General features: G+C 36.4%; 4 protein-coding genes and 2 pseudogenes across 9 annotated transcripts; 4 read left to right on the top strand and 2 right to left on the bottom strand.

The window, feature by feature from the left end:
* The first annotated feature begins 669 nt into the window (after window positions 1–669).
* On the top strand, window positions 670–3,446 carry LOC104754505 (zinc finger protein MAGPIE-like). Its single transcript, XM_010476712.3, has 3 exons — window positions 670–1,110; window positions 1,321–1,717; window positions 2,391–3,446. The coding sequence occupies exons 1-3, from the start codon at window positions 963–965 to the stop codon at window positions 3,373–3,375; spliced, it is 1,530 nt and encodes a 509-aa protein (XP_010475014.1). The 5' UTR covers window positions 670–962; the 3' UTR covers window positions 3,376–3,446.
* A 1,123-nt stretch (window positions 3,447–4,569) lies between these two features.
* Window positions 4,570–9,443, top strand: LOC104754504 (uncharacterized). 4 transcript variants are annotated; one of them, XM_087495928.1, is made up of 13 exons: window positions 4,570–4,992; window positions 5,297–5,414; window positions 5,517–5,582; window positions 5,680–5,817; window positions 5,914–5,967; window positions 6,141–6,326; window positions 6,434–6,523; window positions 6,609–6,743; window positions 6,848–6,973; window positions 7,113–7,198; window positions 7,298–7,850; window positions 7,946–8,023; window positions 8,170–9,443. In XM_087495928.1, exons 2-13 carry the CDS (start codon window positions 5,319–5,321, stop codon window positions 9,340–9,342), a joined length of 2,781 nt encoding a protein of 926 aa, XP_087352054.1. In that variant the 5' UTR covers window positions 4,570–4,992; window positions 5,297–5,318; the 3' UTR covers window positions 9,343–9,443. The 4 variants fall into 4 exon arrangements, with proteins under 4 accessions (XP_087352054.1, XP_010475013.1, XP_010475012.1 ...); XM_010476711.3 differs by having other exon boundaries at window positions 5,253–5,414; window positions 5,517–5,577; XM_010476710.3 differs by having other exon boundaries at window positions 5,253–5,414.
* Window positions 9,444–11,779: 2,336 nt separating this feature from the next.
* On the top strand, window positions 11,780–12,721 carry LOC104754503 (uncharacterized). Its single transcript, XM_010476709.3, has one exon. It carries the CDS (start codon window positions 11,839–11,841, stop codon window positions 12,508–12,510), a length of 672 nt encoding a protein of 223 aa, XP_010475011.1. The 5' UTR covers window positions 11,780–11,838; the 3' UTR covers window positions 12,511–12,721.
* A 34-nt stretch (window positions 12,722–12,755) lies between these two features.
* On the bottom strand, window positions 12,756–14,146 carry LOC104754502 (uncharacterized protein At4g28440). The gene is made up of 2 exons (XM_010476708.3): window positions 13,720–14,146; window positions 12,756–13,123 (listed from the first exon to the last, which is right to left on the bottom strand). Exons 1-2 carry the CDS (start codon window positions 13,949–13,951, stop codon window positions 12,936–12,938), a joined length of 420 nt encoding a protein of 139 aa, XP_010475010.2. The 5' UTR covers window positions 13,952–14,146; the 3' UTR covers window positions 12,756–12,935.
* Window positions 14,147–14,352: 206 nt separating this feature from the next.
* LOC104754501 (ethylene-responsive transcription factor 10 pseudogene) lies at window positions 14,353–15,305 on the top strand (annotated as a pseudogene). The gene has a single exon (XR_015587650.1). The product of XR_015587650.1 is annotated as an ethylene-responsive transcription factor 10 pseudogene (transcript).
* Window positions 15,306–16,535: 1,230 nt separating this feature from the next.
* Window positions 16,536–18,424, bottom strand: LOC104754500 (zinc finger CCCH domain-containing protein 2 pseudogene; annotated as a pseudogene). Its single transcript, XR_015585750.1, has one exon. The product of XR_015585750.1 is annotated as a zinc finger CCCH domain-containing protein 2 pseudogene (transcript).
* Between the last annotated feature and the right edge of the window lie 2,132 nt (window positions 18,425–20,556).

Here is a 20,556-nt window from a genome sequence, read left to right as displayed (position 1 = left end):
TTTTACCTTATGAGCACGTGCATGGGTACACGTGCATTGCAGGCTTTGTTCTCAACAAACGAGAGATGTGACCTACGCCGTTGGATCGGCTTACTTCTTGACCACCCTAATTTACGAACAATTGTATTTTTTTATTTCATTTAGTTTGTATAGCCAAATTAATATCAATATTGTATCAATCACAGCTCATAGATATTGTTAATTTCAATCAATTAAATTGTTAAAGTACTGTATCATAATATTCAATTAATTTTCTTATTAGCCTGTCCAAATATAACCTAAATAAAATATTAAATAACTTATTGAACTATTTTTCTATAGTTTGACTCATGTTCGACAACATTTAGATGACATTATATAATTCGCTCCTTGCAAAAGATAAACTATAAGGAGTAGAACAAAGAAGGTAACTGACCGGAAGATGAAAATAAATAAATGAAAGAACGAGGGTAATAAATAATGAGATCATCATTCCAAATAGAAAAGGCAGACATGTAACTTTTCGTGTGTCATGGCGCACTGCCACTGCAAAAAAAAAAAAAAAAACAAATAATCAAAATATTCAAGATAAATATAGTCAGGTAAACTATAGTTAATTTCCACTGCCATTAACTTTTAAACCAAGAAATATAAAAATTATAAAATGAAAGTTTAATTATTTATCAAAATGGCTGCGACAGTTTTACAGATCAAGGTGCTCAAATATTTTTTTTGAAAGAGAGAGGAAAATTATACTTTATTACACATATTTGCGCTGGTGTGCAGGGTGTATGTGTGTATATATAAGTATACAACCTATACAACTTCTCTTTTGTGTTTTCCTCTGGTTCATAACTACATCAGATTCTAAGTATTATTTTCAAGTTATTTTCTCTTGATTACCCCTTTTATTCTCCATCATAAGATCTTATCTAAAACTTGTCTTTTGTATCTTCCAACAAAACTTTTTTTCGTCCAGAAGAATGACAGCTGAAGATCAGACAATCTCAAGTAGTCGAGGATATGTCCAAAGCTCATCAACAACTGATCTTGTTGATCACCATCATCATGAACATGAATCCCTTAATCCTCCTCTTGTCAAGAAGAAGAGAAATCTCCCTGGAAATCCTGGTAATGATTACTTAATCAACATATAGATCACTTAATTCAACCCTAATCAATAACTTCTTCTTTTTGCCGCGTTTGCAGAAAAAGTCATCTTCTTGATTTGTTTTGTTTTCGATCTTGATCTATATACATGCATGCGTTCGACTGATTAGATCTTTCACATGATCCATAATTAATATCCCGAGTTTGACTGTTTTGTTTCGTTCTCTGTAGATCCAGAGGCTGAAGTCATAGCTCTATCTCCAAAGACACTTATGGCCACAAATCGTTTCCTCTGCGAGATATGTGGAAAGGGTTTCCAAAGAGACCAGAATCTACAGCTTCACCGTCGAGGGCACAACCTCCCATGGAAGCTAAAGCAGAGGACGAGCAAAGAAGTGAGGAAACGAGTGTATGTATGTCCTGAGAAGAGTTGCGTCCACCACCATCCTACAAGGGCACTCGGTGACCTTACCGGAATCAAGAAACATTTTTGTCGAAAACATGGCGAGAAAAAGTGGAAGTGTGAGAAATGCGCCAAGAGATATGCAGTTCAATCTGATTGGAAGGCTCATTCCAAGACTTGTGGGACTAGAGAGTATCGATGCGACTGTGGTACAATTTTCTCCAGGTACTTAATTTATATTTACGTGCGTATGTATTTAATAGATCTTTACATTTCTTCATCACAGTATAATTTTAGTAACGGGTACGAAATTTTTTTTTTATTCGCACCATCAAACTACTTTTTTTCCCAAGATCCTTGAACACTAGCTAGGTATACATACATGTAGGAGTTCTCTTTATAGGTATAAAAGATTATTTATGGCATAATATGATCGCCTAGCTGTAAGCGCATATTGCATATTATTCTATATATAGATACATATATTTAAACTCACAATAAACCTAGATCTTATATTTTATCCGGCGTGGTGGTAAAAACAAGAATATGATACCTTAACTAATTAACACTATAATATATATCAATGGACCACACAAAACAAATTTCGTTTTATCATGTTTGTTTGTAAGTAAAATAAGATTATATGATTGTGATGTTGTTGGAAGTAGTTCACGTAGGGTCTAAAATAATTTGAAGTATGTATTTGGTCATTCTCTGAACGTGCGTGCGTGCCCTGCTTGATTTCTTGAATAAGACAGTTTCTTGGATTGACAGTTTTTGGTTAAAGTAAAGATGTACGAAGCTTAGTTTTCTTTTTCCTTAATTGCTAACAATACAAAATAAGAAAGTTTCTTGAATTGCATAATTAATCAGTGTTTAAATTTTGTTGAAAACACAGGAGAGACAGCTTCATTACACATAGAGCGTTCTGTGACGCCTTAGCCGAAGAAACCGCAAGGCTAAACGCAGCCTCACATCTCAAAAGCCTAGCCGCAACCGCCGGTAGTAATCTAAACTACCATTATCTAATGGGCACACTTATCCCATCACCATCACCACAACCATCCCCGTCTTTCCCATTCGGACCACTGCCATCACAACATCACCACAACCATTTCCCAATCACAACCACCACCTTCGATCATCATCATCAAGACGCTATGAAACCTGCCTCGTCGCTCTCTCTATGGATGGGAGGAAATATTAATCATCATCACGAGCAAGTGAACATCGAGGACCGTATGGCACCGCAGCCACACTCACCGCAGGAGGATTACAACTGGGTTTTTGGGAACGCGAATAACCGCGGCGAGTTAATAACGACGAGCGACTCACTCATAACCCATGAAAATAATATCAATATTAAGGAAAACGCAAACGCGGCAACTTCTCTTTCCGTGCCTTCTCTTTTCAGCAGCGTCGACCAAATCAGCCAAGACGCAAACGCAGCTACCACCACAGCGAATATGTCGGCGACTGCGTTACTTCAAAAAGCGGCTCAGATGGGAGCGACTTCTTCTAAGCCACCGTCGACAACGATCACCACCGAGCAATCAGCGTTTCTTCAGAGTTTTGCGTCGAAAATATCCGACCAGGGTCAGATTATAGAAGATGGTGGCAGCGACAAGTTCTTCGCTTTGTTTGGATCGAACAGTGTTGGGTTGATGAGTAATAATAATAGTAATAATGGTCTTCATGAGATCGGGAACCCTAGAAGTGGCGTTACGGTCGTTTCGGGGATTGATGAATTACAAAATTACTCCTGGAAACGTAGAAGAGTTGAGATTGGAGATGCAGGAGGAGGAGGGCAAACTCGGGATTTCCTTGGGGTTGGTGTACAACAAACAATGTGTCGTTCATCCTCTATCAATGGATGGATTTGAAACGCTTCCTAATTATGAATTTCGTCTCTTAATTATTTTTCTACCGTATTTATGAAATCAATTTTATCAAATCTACTTTCCTTGACTAATTAATTTAAAGATTCAGATTTTACGGTAATGTACATATTTCAACTTTATCCATATCTCTATATCGCGATCTATCAACTTCAATATGAACATATCTCGTCAATCGATTTTGTGCTAATTAAAAAGGTAAACTGGTCTATTCTTGCTAATTAGTGTTCTTGTTTTTTTCTTATTTAGACAAACATTTTCACACAAACATTGGTCTATTTGCATTTTTTGCTTGGGAAAAGAAAGTTAAGATTCATGCATATTCATTCAATACGTGTAGAAGAAAGGTCTTTGATTTGCTTTTCATAAAATAAGTACTTAAATAAATGAATGTGTGTTCTTTTTTTGTATAGCATATAGTATAAAAACTAAAAAGAGTGGATCGCGAAGTGGTGGGCACAAAAGAAAAGATGGAGGCTTTTGAGCTCAATAATTCTAACTTAACTTGCAGGGCAATTCATAGTGGAGGAAAAAAATTATAATAAGAAAATAGAAAATGAAGAAAGATGGAAAAAGAAAAGATAAATAAAAGAGAGACACTGGGACACATATAATATTTCATTTTTTCGAAGTAACGCTAGATGTGAAATTATGTGATAGTATATATATATATATATATATATGATATATACGTACTCTTTCAACAAGATAGAAAGTGATATATTTGTTGAGACTTGATATGTGTGTGGATATATAATAAACACATTATCAAAATCCATTTTCAAGGTGACATGTTTAACTAAACTTTTAAAAGTTGAGAAAGATATTTTGTATTTTTTTACAATCAAATATAGTTGTAGCCTTGTAGGTTTCAATACAAAATGTAATAAATTATCAAATATTCTCGTTTCTGTCGGTTTGAGATACTTTTAAAATCTCATATTAATTTATTTGATAGGAAAAGAGGAAAAGAAACACATGGGAAAGAGAAACTAGCCTGGAAAAGTTTATTGGGCTTGTATTTATGGGCCTTTGATTAATATAAACCAATAAGATTGTTGTGTGGAAAGCTTGTTGGGTTTAATTTATGGGCCTTTGGTTATTATGAACCAATAAGCTTGTTGGGCTAATTATCAAAATATTTTTTGTTTTTAACTCAATTAAGACAAGTTTACATTCGCTCAAATAAAACTTTTAGACTTCAGTCGGCTGAGAAACTTTTATAACCTTGGAAGATCTCTCTGTCTCTCCGCAAAGTTCAAATCTTTTCTTAGTATCTTACTGTACTTCTTACTGTACTTTTATTCTATACAATAAAATCCGACTCGTAGACGATTGGAGCAAACCCATTGTGAAATTGGAGCGAAGATATTGAGGGACTCATCACACTAGTAATAAAGGAAACGCCTTTTGGGGTTTTTTTTCACGAGAAAGCTTATGGCGGAGTCGGGTCGGGCCATTCAATTGGTTTACGTTGATGAGGAGGGGAAGTTGAAGACGGACCCGGAAGCCATTGGTGCTCTTCAGAAGCTTAAGGGTCCTGTCGCTGTTGTCTCTCTCTTTGGTAAAGTTCTCCAGGGCAAGAGTTTCATCTGGAATCAGGTTTCTTTTTTTCTACTATTCTACTTTGATTCAGGGCTTAGGGTTTTAGTATTGCTTTTCTTGTTTTGTGCTTTTGGCTGTAATGATGTAAGTGTGAAGTCTTGTTCTTAATATGTGGAAATCGTATGGCTTATTTCTGTTTCTGGCATCAATTTGTATGTGGCAAAATCATATACCTCTCTCTCTATCTCTGATGCATGGTCTTAGTTACTGAAACTTTGAGTTGAGAATGTCTGATTTTTTAATGTTGTTCTATATAGCTTCTTAGCAGGAGCATTGGATTTGATGTTCAAACTCTTCACAGACCATGCACCGGAGATATATGGATGTGGATTGAGCCGGTGAAGAGGATTTCAGAAGATGGCACCGAATATAGTTTAGTGTTACTCGATGTCGAAGGGGAAGGCTCAAAGGGTATACAGGTTAGTTTTCTTTTTTACCTTATCAAAGATTCAAGTCTTTTATAGGTCTTTTACTTTAGGAGTAAGCATTCTCATCAAGAATTTATTGATTTGATATGTTAGGCTACACGCAACAGCCAGATATTCTCCTTGGCGATCCTCCTATCAAGCGTCTTTATCTATGGTCCGGTAAATAATAGACTGATTTTTTCTCTATGGAGTAAGTTCTTTCTAAATACACACTTAGTGATTTGTAAAATGACACAAATGTTGCCTCATGTTTCAGACACTTGGTGTAAATGACATTGCACTTGATCTCTCTTGTCTACTTGAGATTAGCAAACCCGACCATGTTGGAGAAGCTAAGGGCAATACATTTTCCGCGCTTGGGCAGTTCTCTCCCATGTTTGTTCAACTTATGAAGGTGATCATTTTCCCTTGTCAATTTTTTATACTTTTCATGGCCTAGAGTCAGCTATTCTTGATGTTTATCAACGATGTTTCACTTCTTTATTATCAGGACATTAACTCAGAAACAGTGGAAGGTGGAGAAGATGTAACGAAGAATAACAAAGTGGGTTAATCCTCCCCAAGATATCAGTTTTTATAAATACCGCTAGTGCATCACTCTGGCCCGTAGTACGATGAATAATGCTGAATTTTCTATCCCCCAATTGAGTCTCAGATTTTACTATGTTCTGTTTTTTTCTCGTGACCCATATAACTTGTTTGCGGTTTTGTATATAGTGTGAAAGTCTCCGGCCCCAGTTTCTCTATGGTATCAATGCCCTTCTGAAGTTTGTTTCTGAGAGAGTAAGGCCTAAGCAAAGAAGTGATACCATCGTTACAGGGCCGCCTCTTGCTAGTTTTACAAAGTCTTTTTCAGAAAATGTTAACAACAATGTCGTGCCTAGTATTTCTTCTTTATGGCAGGTAATTACTGATCTAACCAAGTGCCAAGTTTTAAACTTTTCGGTGTTTCTCATCACGTTTTTATGTCTTGGACTTATCATGTTCTGATGTATCATCTGTATTTGCAGTCTGTAGAGGAACTAGAAGGTCGCAGGGCCCGTGATACAGCAACTGAGGTATACATGTCGTCTTTGGAGCTTTCAGAGACTCCTGAAGAAGTAAGTTTTGACTCATGTAATGTAACATTCAACTATCAATTAGATGCAGTAGTAAAATTTAACTGTTAAACATGATGTTCTGCAGTCGATGCTGGTAGAAGCACACAATAAGGCGGTTATCAAAGCTTTGACCGCGTTTTGTGAATCTTCCATTGGAAACATCGAAGTAAAACAGAAATACAAACGAGAACTTTGGAGTTTCTTTGCAAAGGCGTTTGAGGTCATTTCGCTCTGTCTCTCTCTCTCTTTATCCATATATACTCTTTTGCCTATATGCCAACTATTGTTTTGAGACTGTTTTGCTAATTAGTTTTGTGCGTTCAGGATCACAAGCGAGTTGTAAATATGGAGGCTTATTCGAGATGTTGTAATGCTATAGAAGATATGGGCAAGAAACTATGGTCATTGCCTTGTTCTCATCATGCTAATAATATAGGCGATATGATAAAGGTTCGGTTTGTTTTGTTTCCGTCTTAAAGCTAAATTTTCGTCACAATATAGACATAATAAAGCCTAAAGCAGAACAACTCTTAGTCATTGAAACATGTCTTGCTTTCATAATAAACATTGTTGTAATCTGTATGAACAGGCCCTTGACAGCGCTGTTGCAGAGTATGAAGAATCTATCAATGGTCCTATGAAGTGGCAGAAACTGTCTTCTTTTCTGAGAAAGAGGTTCTCATTATGTTTATCTACTTCTGCAAATTAAAAACTAACCTTTTAATCTATAGTGTCTTCATGGAAATATAACCTTTCTCATCACTTAATTTACAGTATACAGGACATTCTTGTCCATCGCAGAGGGAATCAAATGGATGAACTTCTTTCTGAGAACTCCAAACTCAAGCTGCAGCATCGTTCGATGGAAAGCGCAGCGGATTTACTCAAGAAACAGCTTGAAGGAGGAGAGAAAATGAAAAAAGAATATCAGAAGCGTTACGAGGGAGCCATTGATGACATGAATAAGCTCTCAGATCAATTCAAACACCGGATTCATGACCTGGAAAGTAAGTGTAAGTCAATACACAATGAACACTCAAACCTCATGGATGTTCTGGAGTCCACAAGACTTGAGGCTTCTGAGTGGAAACGTAAGTATGAGGGGACTTTGGATGAGAATGGCGAGAGCAACAATCGAGTAGGGGTAGATGCGTCGATCACTAGGTGCGGTAATAAGTTAATTGATTGGAAAATTAAATATGAGAATATTGTTAGTGAGCAAAAAGCTGTTTCGGAGAAAATAGCAGCAATGGAGGAGAGGTTGAAGAAAGCTTCAGCCACGGAAGATGGCATTAGAGCTGAATTCTCCCGTGTTGTGGATGAAAAGGTTGGTCTTTTTGTTTTTAATAACCTCCTATCATAATATAAATCTATCAGCCAATTTCAAAGTCAACTGACTATATGATTCTTGGTCATTGATAGGAGAAGGTAATCACTGAGAAAGCTGCAAAGCTTGCGACTTTGGAGAAGCAATTGGCCTCTATGCGTTCAGAATTAAAGGTGTACTTCTCTGAAAGATTTGAGTCCCTATTCCTAATCTCTTAAAATTCTTGTATTAATCTTTGTGAAAAAACCTGAACGAGCTTATAAAAATGGAGTTTATTACTGTGTGCTCTAACACATTTTTGACCGTTGGTTCTTTGCAGAAAGGTAAACTGAAGGTGGACGAATGTTCTTCAGAAGCAAAAGACTTGAGACTTCAAATCTCGGCGCTGAATGAGAAGTATGAATCTGTGAAATCAGCAGCTGAATTGCATGAAGCTGAGACACAGATGTTAAAGCGAGAGAAAGATGAGTTGGAGAAGAAGTATCAGTCACATTTGAAAGATGGGGAAAGTGAGGCTTTAGCAGCTAAGGAACTTTTGAATTCATTGAGAATGGAAGCTGAAGCAGCCCGAAACAGAGAGAACAAACTTCAGACATCATTGGTTGAGAAAGGCATTGAAATTGATCAAGCTAAGAGCCGTATCGAAGAGCTTGAAAAAATCGAGTTGAAACTCAATAGTGTGGAAAGTGAAGCTTCAACATCTAAGAACCTTTTGGATTCAATGAAAATGGAAGCGGAAGCATCCCGGGAGAATGAGAACAGACTCCAGACATTGTTGGTGGATAAATGCAAAGAAATCGACGGAGCTAAGAGCCGAATTGAAGAACTTGAAAGAGTCTGCTTGAAGCTAAACGATGCGGAAAAGGAGGCTGCAACGTCCAAAGAACTAATGAGTTCAATGAAAATGGATGTTGAAACCGTGCGGAGCAACGAAAGCAAGCTCCAGATGTCGTTACAGGAAAAAAACATCGAAATCAACAGAGCTAAGGAACTAATCGAGGATCTAGAGAGGCAAAAGATGGAGCTTTCTGAAACTTTGGAGATGAGAGCGAAACAAAACGAACAAGCGGTTGCTGAATGGCAGAGAATCATCAATGCCGAGAAGGCAAAAAACATGCGGGTGAGTTTGATGGAGCAAGAAAACTCTTTTATGGCCTCGGATGAAGCAACACCGCTGCAGCGGGTAAAGCGTTTGAAGGTGGAAACAGCAATAACCTGTTCAGGTTCTGATTTTGCAAGAGAGAAGGAAGAAGATTCGGTTTCACAGTCACAGGAGAGCATGAACGCTGTGACAATGATGACCCCGAGAAGATGCACGAGCACGGAAGCTGGGGTGTCATCTTCGACGGGCACGGATCATTCGAAATACACAATGAAGAAGCTGAGAAGTGAGATACTGGAGCATGGGTTTGCGGCTGAGTTGGTTGGGTTAAAGAATGCAAGAAAGAGGGATTTGGTTCAGCTCTACGAACGTACCGTTTTACGAAAGTGAGATGTGTAAACATGAAACAAGGTCAAAGTTTCTTGTTCTTAGAACACTTTTGTTGACTTTGCTGCTTCAGTCTTCTTAATGAAAATGGTATTCCACAAAAATGAAGTTTTTTTTTTCTTCCACTTTTTGGAGTTTTACGGCGTTTGTGTCAGAACAAGAAGTCAACAACTGTTAAAAAGTCAACACGTGTAAATGGACGTTAGACTTGACGGCGTCATCAGTCATGACGTGTTAAGCTGCGAGGCTTTTGGAAAGTGGGCCAAGGTTGATTAAGTGGGCTTTATAAACTTATGGATCATATGAAAATACTGTTTGATTTATAATATACTAAATATAGAGATGTTGTCGTGGGTTTAAAAACCCAGCCCAGCCCAAACCCGAAAAAAACTTGCCTAGAAAAAACCCAAATTTGAAAACCAAATGAGTTTTAGGTTCTAGTGGGTAAACCCGAATGGGTTTTTAGTTTTGTAGGTAAACCCGTGGGTATCCGAATTATTTATCTTATGTGATGTATTTTGCATTTTATATTATATATAATTTTATCTTTAACTTTTTGATACCAAATATGATTTATATTATGTATTTTGTGTATTTTACTATATATGTAACAATTTACAAAAATTTATAATTTTATATAATTTAAATAAAGAATAGCAAATATATTAAAAAGTTTTGTTTTAAATAGATAAAACAAAATTTATTATTATATATTAGATAAAACTAAAGTTTTGTTCATAATTTGCTTATTTTATATTAAATTTAAATAAATATTTAAAAATGAGAATTTGCGTTTTTAGTAGAAAAACGACATTTTACAGTTTTGGCAGAAAAATATGACTTTTCAGTTTTGGCGGAAAAACATAATTTTACGGTTTTGGTGGGAAAACGAGATTTTGCAGTTTTGGCGGGAAAACGAGATTTTACGATTTTGGCGAGAAAACGAGATTTTGCGGTTTTGGCGGAAAAACGAGATTTTACGGTTTTGGCGGGAAAACGAGATTTTGCGGTTTTGGTGAGAAAACGAGATTTTGCGGTTTTGGCGGGAAAATGAGATTTTGCGGTTTTGGCGGGAAAACAAGATTTTACGATTTTGGCGGGAAAACGAGATTTTGCGGTTTTGGAGGTAAAACGAGATTTTGCGAGTTTGGCAGGAAAATGTGATTTTGCGGTTTGACGGGAAAATATAATTTTGCTGTTTTGGCGGGAAAACGTAATTTTGCGGTTTTGGCAGAAAAACGAGTTTTCGTGTTTTGTGTTTTTGGTAGGAAAATGTGATTTTGCGGGTTTAGTGTAGGTGATTAGACTTGACAAAAAAAAAGTATAGGTGATTAGAAAGAAAAAAAAACCCAATGGGTACCCATAACTGATAGAGTAAGCCCGTGTAAGACTTTATAGTTTTGGGTACCTGCCCATTTTTAACCCATTTAATTTCTTAGAGAAAAAACAGATCCCAAAACCCAGTTTTAAGCATGGGTTTCGGGTACCCACTGAGTTTTTAGCCACTTTTAACATCCCTAACTAAATATGTAAAATAAGGTTAATACCTGATTTTTTTTCCTTGGTTAAACTTAAAACAGTATAGTGTCATTAGATAATGAATGTAATGCGATAGATTGATGTTATTAAAAAAAAATGTAATGCTATAGATTTTAGACTTTAGAGCAATAAGATGCACAAAGAGAGAAAAAAAGTAGTAGATGTGTCTCTCCGACAAACATAAGAAAAAAAAGATGAAAAAATAAATTCCGACGATTACGGACAAAAGGTGTGGTAGCTTCGGTTCCACACTAAGCAATCGTTAAGACTTGAGAGAGCATCATGATCCATGACCATGAGTACATTTTTGTCCCATGAGGGGCCCAAAAGTCTTAATTGTTAATTGTCCTAAACTTTCAATTGCTTCTTTTCTCTTTATTGTTAAACGAACTATCACAACTCTTATCAATTTCGTTTCTTCTTTACCAAAGTACACCTTCTCTTACAATTGAAACCTTAAAACGCATGTGAACTCGAGTCTATTATTTTCTCGAATAACTTAATGGTAAATCATAAAATTTACGGAGAAATTAACAACTTGTGACTATCATGGTTATCATATGATCTACTTCTGTTATTCGTTTTTCAACTAACTCAACAACCAAAATAGTTGGGGAAAAGTCAAAAGAATTGTATAAACAATAGAAGTAAACTGTACATTATTTGTCTTGGGTGCTTCTCTTTTTTTGACCCAGAAAAAACAACAACATTGATATAACTACTAACGAATGCAAAATATCCATCTCGATTTATGAGACAAGACCCACTTTATTAATTGTTTTACCTTTTCAATCTTTTTAATTTTAAATCACTCGCCGCGAATGACGAATGTCTCTCCTCAATCCTCGCATGTTTGCTCGGCCCATTTAACTAACTACTTCTTTATAGTTTATTCTATATATACATAAACTCAACTCTCTCACTAAACTACATCTCAATTCAGTTTACTCTCTCTTCTTCATGATGGCTTCATTTGCTCTGAAACCCATTTTTTGTTTCATTGCTGTTTTTTGCTTCGTTGTCCACAATGTTGAAGCTAGAGAAGGTAAGCTCTTCTTTAGCAAGGTCACTCACTTAGATCGTCCTAACAACAAAGAGGTGGCTCTATCTCCAGCTCCAGCTCCCGCACTAGCCCAAGCTAATAATGGAAGACTAGGAGACGGGCCTTTCGGACCAGGTTCTGGTATGATTCCTCAAACCAAAGAGTCATGGCCGGTTTCATCTACTGCTACTACAGATGAAGATTTTGAAAAATTGATGGCCACATTTGACGAAGAAAAAAACAAGAAGTTACCAGAGGCATTTGAGGAAGAAGAAGAAGAATCCGAAGATCCAGAAGATCTCAATGAGCAAAAGGATACGTACAACAACAACAACAACAACAATGGATACACTTACGCTACTAACAACAACTATAATGATAATAGGAGAGGTTACGGCAATGAAGAGAAGCAAGGGATGAGTGATACAAGGTTTATGGACAACGGTAAATATTTCTCCGACAGAAGAGGTAGGAACAACCCTAGCCGCGGGTATGAGAGTGCTCGAGGAAATGATCATCCCAACGAGTTTGAAACTATGGAGGAATACTACAAGAGCTTGGAGGGTAGTCAAGAGGAGTATGAGCCTTAGAAAGAATTGGTACTTGAGAATACAAAACACCTTTTGGAGTAACTGTGCATTCTCCATTTACTTGTCTTATGAAAAGTGAAAACTAAAAACACTTTATAAGTTATACAAATCAAGGTTGTGAGTTATGTTTATTTTAACATTTGAATGTTTATCTTAAGCTCACTTGTACGACCACAGTTTTACGAGTGAGGGTGTTTTAAGAAGACTGAAACCAATAGACCAATACCAATTTAAAAAACAAGATCTAAGGCAAAGAGAATAAAACTATTCAGATCTATCCAAAGACCAAAATTACACGATCTAGTCTCAAAACTAATCCAACGGGTTAAACAATCATAACTGAATCTAAGCCAACCGCCCTGGAGAGTTCTAAGAAAATTGAAACTAATACCAAAAGAAGCAGAGACAGACTCTCGGATTTAGTCCTAAAGAGGTACATTGACCACTTCATACTCGACCAGAGAAAGATTGTTGTTGATATTAACCGCAAAGGGAACAGGATCCGTGACTTCAATGCGTCCCCATTTGTCAACAGCCATTCTCATTGTGTCCTTGAACATATCAATCTTCGCATTCCTCAGAATAACTGTTGCACCAGTCTTCATTAGATCAACTGCACATTTGCAACAACCAAAAGAGAACATCATTAGTACCTCCAACAAATTTACATTAACACAAAAGAGGTGAATATAGTATCCACAGACTGAACAGAGATTTATGTCAAGTACATATTGCAGAACACAATGGGGACACAGTAATCAAGTTCAGACATATACTCTGTTCATCAATAAACTAAAGTTATAAGCAAAAAAACAATCTGAAAAAGGTAAGCTTTATCATTTAACTCGTAGCCTGATACAAGAACGCTTCTCAAAACCACTACTGTAGTTTGCAAAAACATAGAACAATAAAGAGACAAAGACAGTAACAACAGAGAGAAATCTGTGATCTACAGTTCTATAAAGCCAGTGACACAGCTCTTCACAAACAGAGAGGTTCCAAACCACATATAAGTTGAAGCAGTTCCAATAAAGGCTTCGGCAGTTCAAAAGATGACTAGTTTATACAGAAACAGAGTAATAAAGCGAACGCCTTTGAAACAGAGAAACGATGCCTAAAGCTTAATCAAGAGAGCTAAAACGTTAAAAGACTAAAACTTTGTGACTTGTGTCTCTGTATAATATACAATAAATAGATCATTTGTTGTACCTTGATCGTTGCGGGCAGTGAAAAGAATGCAACCAGTATCGTCGCCGATAAGGCACTCAGCGATACGAGAAGATCGAACTTGCTGAGTGAAGGAGCTTTTGCGAGTCGCCGCTTTGACGGGGTTCGATTCAACGACTTTGACGGTCAGATTATGGCCGCTGGTTCCTGGTTTCAGCTGATCCACCTTCACAAACACTGGTTTCCGCTTCGGTACATTCGCCGCCGTCGACATTGCGTAATTTGGATTCCTTAGGGTTTTTTTTTTTTCTTTCTTTCAAAAAATTTTTAGGAGTTAGATTTTGTGACTTAGTAGGGTTTCGATTCTTCAATTGTGGTATTTAAATTGGGGCGACGGTGTGGGTTGGTGTCTGCACCAAAACGAGAATTATAGAAACTAATCTTCGTGAGATTTTCATCTAAAATTAGTGAGATTTTACACTTAGATATTTTCGTTTTTTAAAATAATTAAAAAATGGATCTACTATTTTCATGTTGTTATTGTTGGGGGTTGTTACATAAAATGTAAAAGCCCAAAGGAGCAATAAAACCTTCAAAGCCCAAAAAGAGAGTAAAAAAACAATTTGGAGAGACGCCGCCGCCAAGTATCAAAGGGAACAACAAAGTCAGCAGGGAGCGCAGTATTAGGGCAAACAAAAATATCTTCACTTATCAAGTAAGGGGCCACTTGAGTGACAAAGCGACGCCACGTTGACATTGTTCCTATCTCTTTCTCACTTGCTTCCCTTTCTTACGAGATTACGTCAACTTCTATAAAACGCATAATAAAATATTATCCGCTCGCCACCAAAAAAAATATGACTCCTCAGGACCAAAAGAGTGTAACCAACGCCGCCGCCAGCGGAGAAGTGCGCTACAGAGGGGTAAGGAAGAGACCATGGGGAAAATACGCAGCCGAGATCCGTAATCCGATAAGTAAGAACCGAAAGTGGCTTGGGACGTTTAAGACGGCGGAAGATGCAGCCAGAGCTTACGACTCCGCGGCAAGAGAGTTTCGTGGCTCCAAGGCAATAACCAACTTCCCTCTCCCCGGATACGGCAGGGGTGCTTTGGTGACGCCAGTGAGGACAATTCCACCTGGTGCTCGGGACATGGAGATAAACTTTTCCTTAACGGAGCCTGCCGGTGCTCAGGACGTCTTGTCTCCGGCTGTAGCGGAAGCAGTTGCTGGATTTTTCATAGATCAGCCGGAGGCTATTGAGTTGAGAGAGGAGCTGGATCGAGTTTATCCACTCGGGTTTGAACCTGATGATATGGGGTTGAGTGTTGGTCTTGAAACCCCCCTTGAAGTCGAGCCAGAGTCTTCATCAGCCGTGGAAGTCGAGCCAGAGACTAACTCAGCCGTGGATGGTAACGTGAATCTAAACCTTAACCTAGGTGCCTAAATGTTACTTCGATATTAACAAATTATCCTTTTTTTCATTTGTTTTCTTGGAGAACTTTGTATTGTTGATTATTGTATGGCTCTTCTTTTTTGTCTGTACTTTTTATTGGGTAGATATTCATTGTCTATTGGTCTGTTAAACTTTAAAGATGAAATGAAGAAGCGAGAATAAGTATTGGTTTTATCATTTGCCCCTTTTCCATACTGCATGTATGAATCTTTTAAGACGACTTATTAGGAGACCATTGGGCTTCGTGTTGATCGGGTGATGAGGTTTTAGTGTCAGGTAGGTGGCTCGGTTGCTTTTCGCCGTCACAATGACACGTGGAACAACAAAACAAGAAGTATTATACTTCTTGTCTTTTACCTACCCACGCTCTCTCACGTTGCTGTGATGCGGCATCTCTGATTTCCCCACACAAACACCCCGTGCCTTTCGATTGTGTGCTATAGGAGAAAATGTTAAATATAATCAAAGGAAAAAAGAAGACTAGATATTCAATCGTACAATGACAAACCGATCCAAACACATCATGACAATATGTATATATACGTATATGTTTGTGTTCCATCATGTGTTATTAGAATATGAGTAGAACATAACATATGAGTAGAAATGGTTTTTTTAATTTGGTTATTGAAATATCTTATCTTCTTCTTCTTCCTCCTAAGCTCTCTTACTTTCCACGGAGAGAATATCCATTACTAAGAGTAATCTATGTTTATAGCTAGCAATAATAATGACCAGAATCCACAAAAAGGAATATACATGTTCGTAGCTCCCATACATGCAATGTATGTGTCTCATAAAATATAATGCACTGGACACGTCTCAACATGTACATCTGTCTATCACATACACATGCCTCCTATGAAAAACTATATATTCGCTTTCGTGTGGTGTCCAACAAAGAAACAATTGGAGAACTTGGTCACATATTATACTTTTTAATAATTAAACAAGTATGTGACATTAATCTGAATGGAAACGTTATACAAAAATATTAATCTTCGTCTACCAGGGCCACCAGCACAACCAAAACATCACACGTCAGAGGATGAGTGAGAGAGAGACGAAATAATTCGAGGTTTGTGCATATGTATCTACGTTCGTTATTCATAAAACATAACACGTTTGAGGACGAGGAGAACATTTTCGAGAATTTCATAGATTTTTTGTTTTTTGTTTTCCAAAGATTGTTCCATTGTTTCACCCATTATCTTAAACTTAAATTGCGTAAAACGAAAACGTCATACGATTCATTCAATGATGCTAAATTATACGTTTTAAAGCTTAATGTTGTTGAACTACTAACCAAAGCCATCCGTTAAATCTTTAATATGACATGAAGACAGTGAAGACTACATTGTTTGAACTTCGAATCCACTAATTAACAATTTAACAACAAGTATATACATTAAAGAGACGATATATATAGAAATGGTGAAATATTGCACAATCCGAATCCACAAGCTAAGATATTACAAGTTCAACATATTATTTGGTAAAAATATCCCATCAGAAAAGAGAAAAATCTAAGAAATAAGACAAATACACAAGACACTTCTTAATTAGCTTTCGTGGAAATTCGTAAGAAAAAAAAAATCTTCAAAACAAATTTGAACAATATTAATCTCCCCAATTTGACTAAACCGGTACGAACCGATTATTCCCATCTGACCATGAATCTGATCAAAACTCTCCCACCGAAATTTACATACTCAAAAGTCGGGTCTCTTCTCGGCGAATCTCCACCGTCGATCAATCAAGTCAAGAGATCATTGACCCATCCTAGATCAGGGTCACCACAAGAACCATCCTCAAAACTTGTCTTGTCCCTAACCGCCGCAACCGTCGAGAAATCGTTCAACTGTCTCCGTCGAGGAGTGAAATCATCGCCGAAGAAGTTTGCACGAGGCGAGTTGGTTAGGTAACTTGGAGTGGAAGGCGAAAGAGCAAATTGCAAAGGACTACTTGGCTGTTGTTGTTGGAGATGAAGACGCTGATTGCTCAAACCGCAGGACGAGGCAAACGCTGCAGCCGCTGCGGAAACAGGTGTTGTAACCGGCGAGGAGGAAGTAACCTGCAACGCTTCCGCTAGGCTCATCGAATCCAACGAGTTCACCAGCTCGCTCAAAACGTCTTTATAGTTAACTGAGCCAGCGGCAGCAGCGGCTGAAACGGCAGAGGCGGCGCGGTTTCTCAGACGTGAAAAGGCAGCGGCTTTGTGAGCCGGAGACATAGGTGGAGACAGAGATGGAGAACGTGAGAGATGAGACAAATTACCTAAAAGAGTGCTCGTTGGAGAGCTGCTACAGAAAAGGCAACACGGATTCTTAGCCGCTGGAGACGGCGAACCTGAGCCGCCGGAAACGTTTTCGGGAGGAAGAACCCTAAGCTGACGTGGCGAATGAGCAAAGAAACAAACTTTTCTTTTGCAGTGTTTACCGTCTTTACAAGCTTCAGTACGGTAACGAATGGGGTGGAGCCAACACTCGAAGACACCATGAGCAAACTCACAGTCATCTCCACGGCTACAGTCACCACCACGGCGAAACTCAGGACACACCTCACCGGAGTATTGAAAACGACGAGGATCACGACGGCGAGCTTTCTCTCCAGGATGAGCAAAGGGACAGTCAGTCCAATCGTGGCTTCGGCTACGAGTGCAACGTCGGATCTTGAATTCGAACATCCGGAAATGATCGCTTGCGTAAGGATCATCAGAGTCGGAGTCATAACAGTACTCTTTAATCTCCTTGTTGTTGTTGTCTTCGTTGTTGAAACTGTCTTCCTCGTGTTCAGATGTGATTTTGTTGCTTTTGTTCCAGTTATGTTTACGCGGCGAACGAGGGGATGAAGAATCCGCTGCCGGAAAACTCTTGGATGATAAAAGAAGCTTCCTCGGAGGTATCTCCACCGTTGGTTTCCTCATTTGATGTTCCGTACAAACGACATCCATGATGAGATCTCTAACTTGTGTGTCTTATGTTTTGTGGTTAATTGTTTTGGTGTTTGAGAGATGGACGGATGAGTGTAAGATGAAAGATGGGATATTGTGGTGTATATATATATATGGGATTGAATATAGATACAGACATGGGAATAAGTTAAAAACGTATATAAAAATATTGGTTTAGTTTTGGATTATTACATTAAATATGTGTTTTGATGAGATGTAAGAAGAAGACAAGAGAAGAAAAGTGGAAGGGAGTCGTGTGAGAGGGTATGGGGGAGAGGGTTCGTGGCGAGATAAGAGAAGAGTGTGATAGAGGTTTCATGCAAAGAAGTAGGAGCTGCCTTGCTCTCCTTGCTTCAGACCTAACACATGTGCCTATGTTTTCATCATCATCATCATCTCTTTCTCTCTCCCTTATCAACTTTTCTTAAATTGTTGTTTTGTTAGATGGAAGTATAAACTATAATTGAAAGTAAGAAGAAAAAAAAACAACTAATTTTATTATAAAATTATTATAAACTATGAATTTGGCTTTTAGTTTGTTACCAAGTACTTTGTGACTTACTGTTTCTCAAAATATATATATATATATATATATATATCTGAATGAGCAAATTGATGAAAAGTAATTAACTGGTAGAAACAATAAATTTGGTTCATCCCCTCGGAGTATGGGTTCAATCACGTTTCAAGAACATAAAAGCAAAATAATTTAAGAAAACTCATATATAGTTGTAAAGAAAAAAGGAAATCCAAATACTATATTCTTAGCTTATTTTATTTTTAGCAAAATAATTTTACAGTCTTCGAATCTTTTTATGTAGAAATAATGATTTTGTAGAACACTTTTTTAGTATTTTCTTAATTTAAAAGAAAAGTTTCATGTTTTGAAACTTATACAAAACTAAAACTAACTAGTTAGTTTGATTTATAGAAGACCTAGCTAGTTATATGATGCAATAATACAATTGCATAATTATCTGAATAAATGTTATACAAAGCTTTTAAAGTATATCTTCCATACAACGAATCTAAGAAGACTTTACAACACAGAAAGGATATGCACGAGATTAAATACAAAAGAGGTATAAGAAATACGTTTTCTATTTTGTACGCCAATTATCAGGAGATAAACAAATGATTTAATATTAATTCCTTTTATATTTTGTTTTTTCGGTTTGTACGTATCTAAAAAAACTGGTGCATGTGTATGTACAAGTGTCACGTTTTCCATTGGTTGCGTGGCTCTGATGGAAGCAAAGACATTTTTGGTTTCTACCTTCACAAGACTTTTCAACTTATAAAGTAATACTTAAAAATATTATACTCCGTTTGTGTTTATTCTTTAACTTTTATGCCCAAAATTTAAAAACAAATCAAGTCCGTTTGTGTTATTTCATATGGAATTGGATAGCATCACGACAAAAACAAATATAAAATGAAAGCGGTAATTTACATTTAAAGAATAAACGACAAATTAATAACAGTACTTCGATGGCAAAAAGAACATTGTTTTCGTTATTTATAGACATTAATTTTAGGTTTTGAGTAAGTTCAATGTTTTTGGACTGGTATTTCATTCTTGGTATCTAGTTTGGGGGGTATCGTCTATGTCCGTACGTACGTCATTGTTCCACTTCCACATATATCCAAAAGCTTCTCAATATGTGCTTAGTGTTTTACATGGAACGATTCGTATGTTTTGACGGCAAAAGCTTAAACTTGTGCGCCAGAGATTTCAACGTTATATATATATCTTTTTTTTTTTTTTTTTTTTTTTTGTTAAAAACGTTATATATATATCTCAATTCGTAATTACTTTGAATAAAAATCTCAAAATAAACGATTTATTAAAAAATGCAAAAAAATGAATCACAAATTTATATTTTAATTATATATTAGATAGTTACCTATAAAATATGTAGATGATATGTATTTTTAATTATTTATTTATTTATTTTTATAACTATGATAAAATTATCTACATACATAAATTATTTGATTGTTTGATATATTGAGTATAGTTTAAATTAAATTCTATATAACTATAAATTGTAGGTGTGATTGTTTTTATATGATAGCAAATTAATCATTTATTGGTTATTTGAAATGTTAAACAAATATTAACAAAAATATAAGCAAAACATATGTAAAATATGAACCAAACATAAGAAATATTTTTACATATGTATTTTTATAACACATAAAATAGATTCTTAAATATTTTAGCTCTATTTTTATTGTTACATTAGCATTTGTTAGTTCATTAAAAATATTTTTTCGTATAATTATAATATAAATTCTCAACTTTCATGTAGTTTTTATTTTATTTTCAAATATCTAATATATTATATAATACTCTATTTATACTAATATAAGATTAAAAAATAATAATAACAAAAAATATATCATAAATTTTTAAAATAAAAATTGTAAACACATTTTCAAACAAAATACATAACCTAACTACAAAAA

The sequence above is a fragment of the Camelina sativa genome, chromosome 17, assembly GCF_030686135.1.
Source record: "Camelina sativa cultivar CO46 ecotype springtype chromosome 17, ASM3068613v1".
NCBI classification, from domain to species: domain Eukaryota; kingdom Viridiplantae; phylum Streptophyta; class Magnoliopsida; order Brassicales; family Brassicaceae; genus Camelina; species Camelina sativa.
This window is presented reverse-complemented; position numbering and strand designations above follow the sequence as displayed.